This window comes from Scatophagus argus, chromosome 13 (genome assembly GCF_020382885.2).
Source record: "Scatophagus argus isolate fScaArg1 chromosome 13, fScaArg1.pri, whole genome shotgun sequence".
Taxonomy (NCBI): Eukaryota; Metazoa; Chordata; class Actinopteri; family Scatophagidae; genus Scatophagus; species Scatophagus argus.
The window spans coordinates 13,901,011-13,913,592 of record NC_058505.1 but is presented as its reverse complement, the minus strand read 5'-3'; the positions used below and the strand labels follow the sequence as shown (position 1 = coordinate 13,913,592).

The following is a 12,582-nucleotide window of genomic DNA, read 5'->3' as shown; positions in this document are numbered from 1 at the left end:
CACTGGATTTGCAGAAGAACAGACATTACTTTCTGGTTATTTCCTCCAATTTCTTACAATGTATACTGATATTGTATTATAAAATTACAGATCACGTCCTTATTACCCACCTCTTGATTTCCATTTCCTATTTTCTTATAATGACACCCTCAGTGTCTGTTGCCATGTCTCCATTGCAAATGAGTTTCCTCATAAATTAAGGATGCAATATATTATGGCCATAAATTTTGATTTTTGTCAGCTTTGTTTCAGAAAAATCAGTTTTTTTCTTAATGACAAATGGCTCTAAATATTGCAGTGCTGATAAGCCACAGCAGAGTTTGCTATGGAGAAAAAGCCAGTCAACTCTCTTCTATACATTCTTTATACAGATGAATGTGTTTTTTGTTACTTTATGTGTTCTAATAGTTTGTTGTTTCTGGCTAAGAAAGCAAAATGTTAAGCTTTGTGACTGGATGTTTATTTCCAAAAAGTCATGGTGTTCTTATATTATGTATATTATGTTCTCTCCTCTGAGCGGCACGGTGGTGCAGTGGTTAGCACTGTCGCCTCATAGCAAGAGGGTTCCAGGTTCAAATCCCGGTCTGAGCCCTTCTTTGTGGAGTTTGCATGTTCTCCCTGTGCCTGCGTGGGTTTTCTCCGGGTACTCCGGCTTCCTCCCACAATACCAAAAACACATTAGGTTAATTGGCTACTCTAAATTGCCCCTAGGTTTGAGTGTGAGAGTGTGTGGTTGTCTGTCTTTGTGTGTTGGCCCTGCGATTGACTGGCGACCAGTCCAGGGTGTACCCCGCCTCTCGCCCGTAGCCAGCTGGGATAGGCTCCAGCTCCCCCGCGACCCTGATGGATAAGCAATATAGAAAATGGATGGATGGATGTTCTTCTGAGTTATTTTACAGTCAGTTATTTTCTAACAGTTCACAGATGCTCATCTTTTGTACTGATGATTTCATGCTCATCCAATCCCTGGAAATGCTCCAAATGCCAGTCAACTAACATATATACAGAAAAATAACAGCACTGTGACTTTGAGACACTTCCTCCCACTTCACATTTCAGAACTCTCTTCCTGAAAAAGTATCTCTCAGTGCTTCTGTCTGACTACTTAACAAAGACTTGCACCCCTGCAACTGACTACCTGGTTAGTGATATTCTCTGTGATTGAGCATGTCACCCATGAATGCTGTTACATGTTCAAAAGTTAGCAAAAAAATGTGTTTGAGTCAGTCTTTTCAAAGCACGGTTCACTGGAGAAAACACCCACCAACCACTGAAATAGAAAGGCTGCTTTCCATTACTGACCAAACCACTGAAAAGTCTTTTCATCCCCTGATGTGTTTCATCTCATCCCATTTTGTATAATGGTCGACCAACAGTAAGAGCAGTGTTGTTGTACATTGTGAGGGCCTTGTGGTTGGCCACAGGATATGGACTTCTCTGCTATAGGCTGCCTAATGGATGAAGATGTGGTAGGTTATGGTCAGGGGGATCATTCTTTTTGTGCCTTCAAAATCATCATCACTCATCACCCTCCCCATCCCATCGCCTGCTTTTCTTCTTCCCACTTTCTCTTTCACTGGCTCTGTCTTTCAGTGTTTGACTCTAGCAGGCTCTTTTTTGGCCCTCAGCGATGTGCGTTTCTAATTTCTTCTCTCCTGTTTTATTCATTCTTTCATTTTCTCTGCCATCTATTCTGCCTGACCCTCACTGTCTGTCTCCCCCCCCCCACCCCTTCCATTTTTACAAGCGTCTCTGCTGTCCCTCCCCCCCCGAACCCATCCCATCCCTTTTACACCCAAACTGCTCTTTTCTATGAGCACTGCAGTCCAGTTGTTCCTGTTCTGCCTTCAGGAGATATGAATATCTGCAGCTCTGCATGTTTGAAAACCTCTGGTGGGCGAGAGATTCTCATTGCTGCAAATGTGCATATGTGTTGGTGCTTGTGTGTATGTGTGTGTGTGTGTGTGTGTGTGAGTGCATGCACAACTTTCGTCACTATGCAGATGGATTTCTTTGTTTATGAGTGGCTTTGTGTGTGCATGTGCATTTTATTTGTGTACGTACGGCTGGTTTGTGCAGAATAATCCTGATTATACTCACCTCCCAGTGTCCCATTTTAGGAGAAAGGGATGTGAGAGGAAGAGGGTGAGAGAGAGAGAGAAGGGGGAGGAGAAATGTTCTGCCACCACAGCAAACACCCTTCAAATGAACAACAGAGCCAGATCAGTGATTCCCCCTAGGCGTCTGCTGCTTTGGCAGGCCAGCGGCTCAAGCAGCATTTCGGTCTGGAAACAACTGAGAGTACCAACTCAGCTTGCAAGAGGATTACACTCCTTGTGTGGAGAACTGGCTCTTTCATCATATATATCCCTCATCTTGACTGTTTGATTCCTTCGTTTCTTTTTTTTCTTTTTCTCATAGTCTATTCTTCATGCATGTTTGTATGTAATGGACTGTTTTGTGTGTGGGATCATCATATTTTGTGTGTTTGTCTCCAGCTGTTGGGTCTGTGGAGAGCCAAAGTAGCGCTCAGGATGGTGGGGACACATGTGGGTCTTTGGTGCGATTGATCTATGATGCTCAGTCTCATTCTGCATTGTGTTGTGATCTATTATCATAAAGGGCCATTATCATCTAAAGTACCCCCCATCAGCCCTCCTGCAGTCTATAGGAGTCAAAGCGTTACAGCATCTGAGGACTGCCGAGAGCTGGGAGATTAATCCTGAATTGTGCTCCCTGAGATGGGCTTTTATTCAGGCTTCTTTCATGCACATGGCCATTCCACACTGAAATGAACTGAAAGATAAATAGGCAACCTGTTTCTTAACCAGGACAAATGATAACTTTTTGTAAGGAAGTGTGTGTGTGTGTGCATGTGCGTGTGCCTGTGTGTTTGGGTGACTGAGGAAAATACAAATAGAAACTGGAAAAGAAAACCTGGATTTGTGTTTGTTTGTTTGCATCATATGCATTATGTGTTTGACTTTGTCTGTGTGTGTATCTGTATGTACCTAGTGTGTGAGTGCGCGTGCATGTGGACGCATGAATTGCATATTTGCCCAGATTCGGTTGGCTCCACCGACTGGTTTTGGGCACAGGGCCTGATTGCCCTTCTGCAAACATAGCCAGGCCAAAAATTACGCTCTCAACCTCTTGATACACACAAAAACAAAGCTCCGGGGAACAATGCTCATTGGTCCTTGCCAATGTTCCCTCGAATGCTGTTGACACACACAGTGTTTACACACAAGGCACATTTTTCCATAGGCTGTCTTATCAATTTAACCAGGAGATGAAAAATAAGCAGTACTTTTGCGCAGCAGTGTTTGTGTTTGATAAATGATTCATTTGGTGAAAAGTGTGATCAAGGCCATGCCCGCAGTATCTATTTCAAGCAGCCGCTGACTCATCCACGAGCCAGGCTCAATACCTGTGGATCTCTATTCTCCTCTCCGGTGAACTGTACTTCAGTGTCCAGTACAGCTGGCTTTCAGCTAGTTGATCAGTATCTGCAGAGCAGAGTGTGTGTCTGCTGCTGCTGTATATCTAGAATATATTATCACTGGTTATATTTTGTTCATGTTGCATTAATTTACAGTAAAATGACACTGCATGTGGAGTTGATAAGAGAATGAGATCGGTGTGAGAAGCTATTTTGCCATTATTCTTTTAGTATATATATATATTTTTTCAGTTTAATCTGGTGTGTTTGGCACAAAGAGAGAGGACTCAGTGTCACAAATATACAAGATGTCAAGGATAACACAGTAAAGTCCAAGACTTATGTCCGTTGTGGTCCTTGATGTAAAGACAGCATTGATGCAGGAGTCAACATGCCTAAACAGCATGCTAACAGTAAGATGACTAAAATAATAAACAGGTGTCATATCTAAGCACAAATGGCAAAAAATTGCCAAATTACAAATGTGAGTTTAATACCATTTAAAATGTAAATCTTTAAGTATATAACAAGCAATCTGGAGATGTCACCTTGGTTCCAGTGAAACTGTGAATGAAACAGTTAACCCAACAGAGGACAATAATCTTGACAATGATTAATTATTATTAATTATTATTTTTTTCAAGCAAAATGCCAAACATTTGTCTGTTCCAAATGTGGAAAATAGTATTGTTAATTATGTATGTTTGGGTTTTGAACAGTTAGTCATAACCTTATAAAAATTAACATTAAGCACAATAAACAGTTCTTAAATAAGTTTCAGGCATAAACAACAAACATTAAAAATTGTTTTTGTTTGGTATGGCAGTGTCAAAATCTGTCCATCCGTCCAATCATTCATGTGTCTCCCTGCCCCCTCATGATTCAATCCAAGGTCCGCCTACACTCTGTATTTGCTGCACTGATAAAGACCTGACTGGAATACAGAGCCCTATCCCCCACAAACACACACGTACATGCGCAAGCCTGAGCCTGCTGCAGTGGCGTGCTCTAATTAACAGCCGGGGAGTCCATGTAGTTGTAGCCAGCGGGGTGATAAAAAGACCATCTGAACCCTCTCAGGAGAGCGGTGGGGTTGGGGGAAGGCAGAGGGGAAGCAGATGTAGGCTGAGCATATTGTTGCCCCGGGGGAGCTCACCTCCTGACCTCCCTATCGATCTCCCTTCTTTCTTTCTCTTCCTCCTTTTTTCATAGCTGGTTGTACCACTGGCCTCCATTCAGGTGGATCATTAGCACTGATCAGTCAGGGATGGTAGTTAGGGAGGGAGGTTGAGACAAGCGGGCAGCTCAAAATGTTCGCCCCTCTACACACACACACACACACACACACTCTTTGGATTACTGTTGGCTGATATCAAATGGTTAGTATGAAGCCCATCACCAAGACTCAACATCACCACCAGCCTCTCCTCCGAGCTTTGATTTCCTCTCTTGTCTTTTGTGGCATTTCTCTTCTCCTTCCTCCCCTCAGCCTCACCATCAGCAGCAGCTTGACATTCCTATCTGACGGGGTCTCTCCAAACCTGATGATTGTGGAAGGAGAGGAAGAGAGTGATAGATCCTATCTCCACTCAGCCTCTCATCCGCAGCGCAGAATGTGTGGAAACAGATGGTACACGTCTGTCATGTGGTTAGGTAGCAGGGGGGCTCGGAGGAGGAGAGGAGCAGAGGAAAAACACACAGGCCGCTTATGTGGCTACGCTCTGCATCTCGGACTGTGTTTGGCTCTGGATATGTCAGTGATGCTTGTTTTGAGCTAGTTAACTTTTAGGGGGTTTTGTTGTGCTTGACAATCAAGAGGCTCCTGTGGCTTTGATTTATTAGCCGAGGAAATTGCCATCTTGGTAATTGCTTTGCTGCTGTAGCAAAGTGGAATATATAATTATAGTTCCAGGTATGGGGGAGGTGTCTGCGTGTATGTGTGAGAGAGATAGAACGGTTAAAAGGGTAAGGAGAGGAGGAAGCAGGAAGGCTGATCGATGCTTGATTACGTGTCTGGCCATCTGGACTGTTGTCACCGAGCTGCTTAATCTCATTCACCAGAGAAAGTGTATGTGAATGTGTTTGCATGTGTGTGAAATGGGAAGCAACTACTTTTCACCGTGCACACATCCTCATTTTCCTGTACATTTTCCTGTCTCTGTACATTCTTTCACACGTCACACAAATCTTCAAAGATGATAATAAAAACATAGCTATAGAAACAAATATGTGCACATGCACAAGGAACACACACATGCACACTTATCCATTGCCCCCCCAACATAATCAGACATTTCCAGACACATCCCAGATTGGCCTCTCTAATCGTTGGTACATTTTAACAATTACTGCTAACAAGTCCTTATTACCCCCAGTGCCCTGCCCGTTCTCTTGATCCCAGCTTCTAATTGCTGCTGCTGTTTCTGAGCGGCTCTCTGCATAGTTATTAGACAGGAATCATTACCAACACAGAGCCACACCATGGAAAACTCACAGTTCACTGCCACTGCCACCGCCACCAAACACCTGCATTCATAGGTTAGGAGTGCACTGTATGTGTATGTACGTGTCTGGTTGTGGTTATACGTGTGTGTGTGTGTGTGTGTGTGTGTGTGTGCATTTGTCGCCACTTAAGTAACTCCTGCTGACTGGGCGGTATGTTTATACTCCTGTAGAAACAGCCTGTCACACACACACACACACACACACGCTAAAGGCCTAGCTGTGTTTCTGCCCGCCTGCTAGATCACCTAATGACAAGCTCAGTGTATGAACGAACACAGGGCTTTGATGAGGAAGGGTATAGTGGCTCCGCTGTCCTCTCCAGTATCTCTACTTTCAAGGGTCTGCAGATGTTAAAAGTGGGGGAACATTGGCTCCCACATCACTGTGTGTGTGTGTGTGTGTGTGTGAGAGAGAGAGAGAGAGACTAATGTTTCACCACAGAAAACGGAAAGTAAGGAATGCATTGTAAGGGTGATTCTGCTCTGTGATGGTAGATAAACCAGTTGTTTGTGTTTTCTAAAAAAAACTGCCCCCCCCCCCTCCAAAAAAAAAAAAACAAAAAACAAAAAAAGTACACACATTTGTTGATCATTGTCCCAAGTGCACCAAAAAATCAGTTTAAAGACATGCTAGAGGAATGGCTCTCAGGATGGCAGTCAGTTGGATGGTTAGCTGTCCACAATTTAATCCTGAAGACTCTGAGGATCCTCTGATGCTTTTCTCTGGGACCACCATGAGGTGGACATTTGTGGCTTTGAGTAAAATGAAAAATCCAACTATTGTTTGGATCACCATGAAATCTGATCCAGATATCCATGTTCCCCTTTCAAAAGCTGATTACTTAACTTTTCATTTAACATCATCATAACAACAACATATCATATCAGTTTGTCCAATGCTTCATGTTTGTTCGTTCCTACAGTTTAAAGTACAGCAGGGCCTAAGAAGCACCGAATGATTTCGTTCTTTCTCCGCATCCTTTCAGAGGACCTGTTGCCATTTGGCTTCCCCAGTATAGACATGGGTCCCCAGCTGAAGGTGGTGGAACGGACGAGGACTGCCACCATGCTGTGCGCCGCCAGCGGTAACCCTGACCCAGAGATCTCCTGGTTCAAAGACTTCCTGCCTGTCGACCCAAGCACCAGTCAGTTTCGCATCAAACAGCTCAAATCAGGTGAGATGGACAATGAGTTGTTGTCAGGTTATTTAATTAGGAAAAAAGTAAACAAACAAGCAGTGCATCTAATGCTTACATTGTTATCAGGTAAAATCCCTCTTGCTCTAAATTTGGTGATTATCGTGTTTTAATTATGATTGAGGGATTACACGCTCCTCTCAGAGTTTATCTACATCCTTTGGGGGTGTAGAACCTTTTTAAAGCCAGTTTCGTAAAGGATAATTGTGCCGTCATTAAGCTAAGAAAAAAAATGCTGTTTTTATTAACATTTGGGAGAAAAGATTATGAAAAGATGTCACTTTAAAGGCACAAATCTCCTCCCATTGTGGGCTGTTTAAAGGTCAAAAACATGGGAGCACTGGATTGAAAAAAAATGCTTGGCTTCATATGCACTTCTTACAAGTAGGCTGAAAAAGTTCACATAATTATAAGTTAAATCCACTTTGAAATACAATATATTCTTAATATAATAATCGATCTACCCGAAAACAGCCATAATTCTCTTTTCTCAGATCTCAAAATCAATAGACACAAAAATTGGAGTTTTTACATTATATGCTTAACTGATGGTCATGACACCTTTTGACCTGCCCAGTCTGAAATTGTGTGAAATGAGCTGAGTGTCTGGACTCACTGCATGTAAGATCACTTTGCCAGAGACATTAATAGGGAAAAGAGGGAGAGAAGCTTTCCTGTGCTGCTAGAGAGGGGGATAGAGTGTGTGTGTGTTCAGGCAGATCGAGGGGTGAATACAGAAGAATCACATCTTGCATTAAAGACAGTTTGTTCAGCTTTGTTTATGCTCTTCTATATAGATGATACAGTGTCTCTTGGAGTAGGCAGGCGCATATTTTCTCAGCCATTCTCGCTCGGTTGTCCTCAGGGGGAATGAAAGTGACGGTGAGGCGAAACCATTTTGTTGTTGCTTCATCCATATTCTCTCTGTGCTCCTCCGTCCTGCCAACCCAGATAGCTCCCTGCTGTCAGCCAATATCCTTCACTGATCACTAGTGCCCTCTGTCAACCTTGTGTCTGCATCTCCATTTGCAGAGTTTGCCATGACGCTGTTTGAACGAATGTAAGACTCTCAAACTTTCACTTTCTAATTTAGTTACTGTTGCTACTCAGCAGTGTCAGATTTACGACTTGAGATTCTTAGTCATTTTTGAAAGAGTGGGTCTCTGATTTCACACAGAATCTGACAAAAGCTCACATTTCTGGTTGTAATGACAACTGTAACTTTTAGCAGCTTTTAGTTGTAGCTAGCTAGCTAATTAATGCTAATTATGTGAGTCAGTTGAAAACTCTGACAAAACCAGAAACACTTTTTTTCTGATTGTGATTGTGACATACACCTTATATTATGCCAAGCTACATGTCCCAGGCAAGAAGTACAATTTAGAGGACATAGCAGAGAAGCAATGGGGGAGAAAAATCCTCTCCTGAGCCAAGAAGCTCAGATCTTCAACAACACTATCAGCTGCAAGTCCAGTGAAAAAGCACACAACTCATGAGATCACATGTATTTCATACGACTTTCATATGACTCATAAGACTTTGAATGAACAATTTCAGAAATTATCACATTCTCTTAACTGCTCCATGCGTCTTGAAACAATAGTTTTTGTTTACTACTTTCTCTCATAGCAAGCACAGTGTGTTTAAGTATACAAGATAACCCTAAAATTGTCAATAATTTAACTATCTATTATAATAAGTTTCACTTTCTCTGCTCTGAGGCTCATTTTGTGCCCTGTAGGGTGTCACACAGAGACATGACACTGATTCACCGGTACAGAACGTTAGGCCACATATCACATCAATGAAACAGTAGCAAGACAAATGGCTCAGTGATATTCACCGCAGGGTTTAATAGGATTTCAAATCACCAGAAGCATCACAAAGCTGAGCAACAAAATGCATTGTATAATGAACCAAACATTGCAATGAAATGACTTGGAGGAAATCAATTACACCTGGTGCAGACACAGAATAGTACCAAGATGTGTTATGGATGAAACACTCCTTTAAAATCTGTTTAATGGGTGCACCTTCCAAGCAATGCTTCTGATTTAGTGGATAGCTGCCAGCTCTTGTTGGAATTCAGCCAGAGATCTGTTTTGGGCCACAACCGTTTTTTTTTCTTCGTCTTTCCTTTTCTTTCCCTGTTGGGTCTTGGAAATGTTTTTATGGCCCATATGGGTCAGGATGAAAAATGACATTGAGAAGGACTGCACTCAAATCCCACAAAAGATGACTCTTAGCCATTTCAAAGCCCACAAGTATCCATCATCTGCCATCAGCTGTGGTGTCCTACTACTGCAGGTAACTGTCCAAAAGGTGGCCACTGACAGTCAGCATTGTGCGTATACACCTAAAACCTGCATAAACACACCATTGGTTTCCTGAGGGTAGAAATATATGGCGCACTATAGAGCTGAACTTCTCATGACATCTTTATACCTCAGCCCAGGCATCCATCTATTTTTTCAAGCCATCTGCAGCACCAGTTTAGATGTGCGTGAGGAGAACCATGACAAGCTATCTGTCTATTGCTGACATTTGGGACTGAGTTCTGGAGAGTTTACCTTAGCACTTAACAACCTTCGTAGACCTACACTCTAACAGATGGTGTGCAATATGGACCCTGAGGTTGACTGCTGGGTAATGAATGGATCTGTCTTGGCTATGAGCTATGATCTGATCAAAGGTTGTGCTTATGGTAATGGTAATGGTCATGGTTTGAGTCACGTTTATCTGAAGCAAAAAGAGAACACAGAAAGACATAGTTTAGTTTCTTTAAATCGTCTACCCAGTACACCTGTGATATTTTGAGCGACCAGACAAACACACAAATACAGTTTTTTCACATTACAGGCATCTTTCAAAATAGCTTATGACTGTTGTTTTGTTTTTTTTTTTTTATTGAAGCCTGGCTCTCCCATCAGGACTGACTCGGCCTGTGCATCAATAAATACCACAGCCACGGCAGTTATTTTTGGTCCTGTTTATTTGCCTGTCTGTTAGTCAGCAGGATATCTCAAAGACAGATTTGGTGACAAATTAGGACAATAGCCAAGCAACAATGATTCGTTTTTGTGGAAGATCTAGGATTTTTTTTTTTTTTTTCTTAAAACGGTGAGATAGACAAACACTTACAAATCATGTTTCTGGACTGATAGAAATGTGGAGTTAAATGTTGTTTATACTGGGATTTGTTATAGTTGCCTAGTTTTCATGGATGTATGATTATGGATGTAGTATAAATTGAGATATGGATACATTTTGTAAGGAACTCAGCGTCCCCCAGGGATCAATAATGTATTCTCATTCTGATGTTGATTCTGATATAGGACAACAATAAGCATAAATATTATTTTCATTATCTAATAATCTGGTGATTATTTTAAAAACCATTTAAATTGATTATTAAGTGTACGCTGCCAGAAATTTTTAAAAATGCCTTTCACAATTTTAGAAAAAACATGATTGAAGTAATATGCAAACAAGCTTGTTTCATCCCAGCTTGTTTATTTTTAAACTGTGATAAGTAAATTTGTTTTGGTAAAAATAGCGACCACCTGTCTTTACTGTTTTACAGTCTCAGTTAAAAGTTAACATCTCACCCAGCCAAAGACTTGGAGTCCAGGTGATCAGTTTGACTGGATGTTCTGGCAGAGCTATCGGGTTAGCAGTATCTGCTGTCATCCGATCGGCTGAGTCTCTGCCCAGCAGACATAATACACCGTCCACGATTTCACAGCAGCTCAATTTACTGAAGTCACATCTCATTCTGGGTCTGTCAGCAGCTTCCAGACTCACTAACAAACTGCCTCCCTCTTCCTCGTCTTATCTGTTATCTCTCATTTTCTCTTTTTACAGATTTTTGTTCTGTTTTTCCCCACTGACTGTCATTAAGTCCAGTTATCCATCCACGCCGTGTCTACATGTATTTATGGAGTGATCTTTCTATGCACACACAGAATGGCATGTTTAGTAACCGCACATTTTGCATAAAAGAAGATTTCAGTTTCTGATTTCAAATTTGCGTTGATGGTTAGCCATATGAGCTTCTTCTAGCTGTCAGATGGGTTCTTCTTTGCAGAGCTAAACCTGTCCAGCTCCATATCTCCTCCACTCTGTCTTTCTCTCACTTCTCCTTCTGTCTCTGCCGTATTCTGGAGAGGAGGTTCAGGAGGAGGTTGGAGAAACCAGATAATTTATCCTGTTTGTCTCTCAGCTCTTCCCTTTACTGCAGGGGAGTGAGAGATGGAAAAAAATGGATAGAAAGAGGAGAGCACGAACTGTTTTTTCTTTCATGTAGCTAATGCAGAAGACAGAAACACGTGGGTGACAGCTCCAGCTAGCAGGGCCTCAGCTCACTAAACATTACACAAACACACAAATCGCACACTTGTGCCCCAGCTGTGCGAGCCTGACAAAGGTTCTCTTCTCTGATGTTTCAAAAAACATGTTGTTTAAACTTCTGGGTGCACTGATCAGCTGTGGTGTAGTTTGAACAATCACACACAGACTCACAAACTGTCTCTGTGGAGCCTTTTAGTGTTTAACTGGCCAGGTTTTTAAGATTTAATCATTAAAAGCTTTTCTCGCCTTTAGGATAACACACCACCTGTATGTGTCTGCAGTGGTGCAGAGTGACCAGTAAATACATTAACTTGACTATTAAGATTAATTTTGAGGCATTTTACTTTCCTCAAGCATACTGTTGCAACTAAAGTGATTATTAAAATTTTCTAACCCACCTAATACTTTCTTAATTACTCGATTTAATCACTTGTTCTGCAAAAGTCAGAAAACTGATTTCTCCAGAATCCAGGGTAACATTTTTCTCGTTTTGTCTGATCAGCTGTCCAAAGCCTAAAGTTAATCAGCTTACATTGAAATAGAACTGAAAGACCCAGAGACCCAGAGAATGAAAACAATTAATCAATTACCGAAATGGTTGTCAATTAATTTTCTGCCTTTTAACTAATTGATCAATAAACTCATATTTGCAGCTTTACTTTTTTTTTCTATTTTATGCTACTTTTGTACTTTTGTACTAAAGTGGAAGTACTTTGTACTTCTATAGTACATACTGCTATAGATACTGCTATAGTACATGTCAGACGGTAATATTTTACTCATTAAAATTTTGGACAGCTATAGTTACTGCAAAAATTACAATATGATTGATGAAAGATTTTACGTAAAGAAGTAAAGAAGCTTCATTTACTAGCTGTTACTAGCTACTAGTTATTTTGAGGTTTCTTTTTTGCTTTTTCATCTCTCCACACTGGCGATGGCCATGGCTGGAGGCATTATGTTTTCCAGTTGTACGTTCATCTGATTCATTTTTATGAACACGATATCTCAGGAAAGCTTGGAGGGAATTTCATTACATCTGGCACAAACATCCACTCAGGCTCGAGGATCAACGGTCAAAGTTCAAGGT

The 12,582-nt window shown here is 41.5% G+C and overlaps 1 protein-coding gene across 10 annotated transcripts in view; it reads left to right on the top strand.

Moving 5' to 3' along the window:
• Nucleotides 1-12,582, top strand: part of LOC124069122 (receptor-type tyrosine-protein phosphatase S-like) — a 64,397-nt gene that overhangs the window by 20,590 nt on the left and 31,225 nt on the right. For all 10 annotated transcript variants that reach the window (XM_046407914.1, XM_046407912.1, XM_046407913.1 and 7 more), the window contains exon 5: nt 6,933-7,121. In XM_046407914.1, the coding sequence (XP_046263870.1) occupies nt 6,933-7,121 (189 nt within the window). The remainder of the gene's footprint in view (nt 1-6,932; nt 7,122-12,582) is intronic.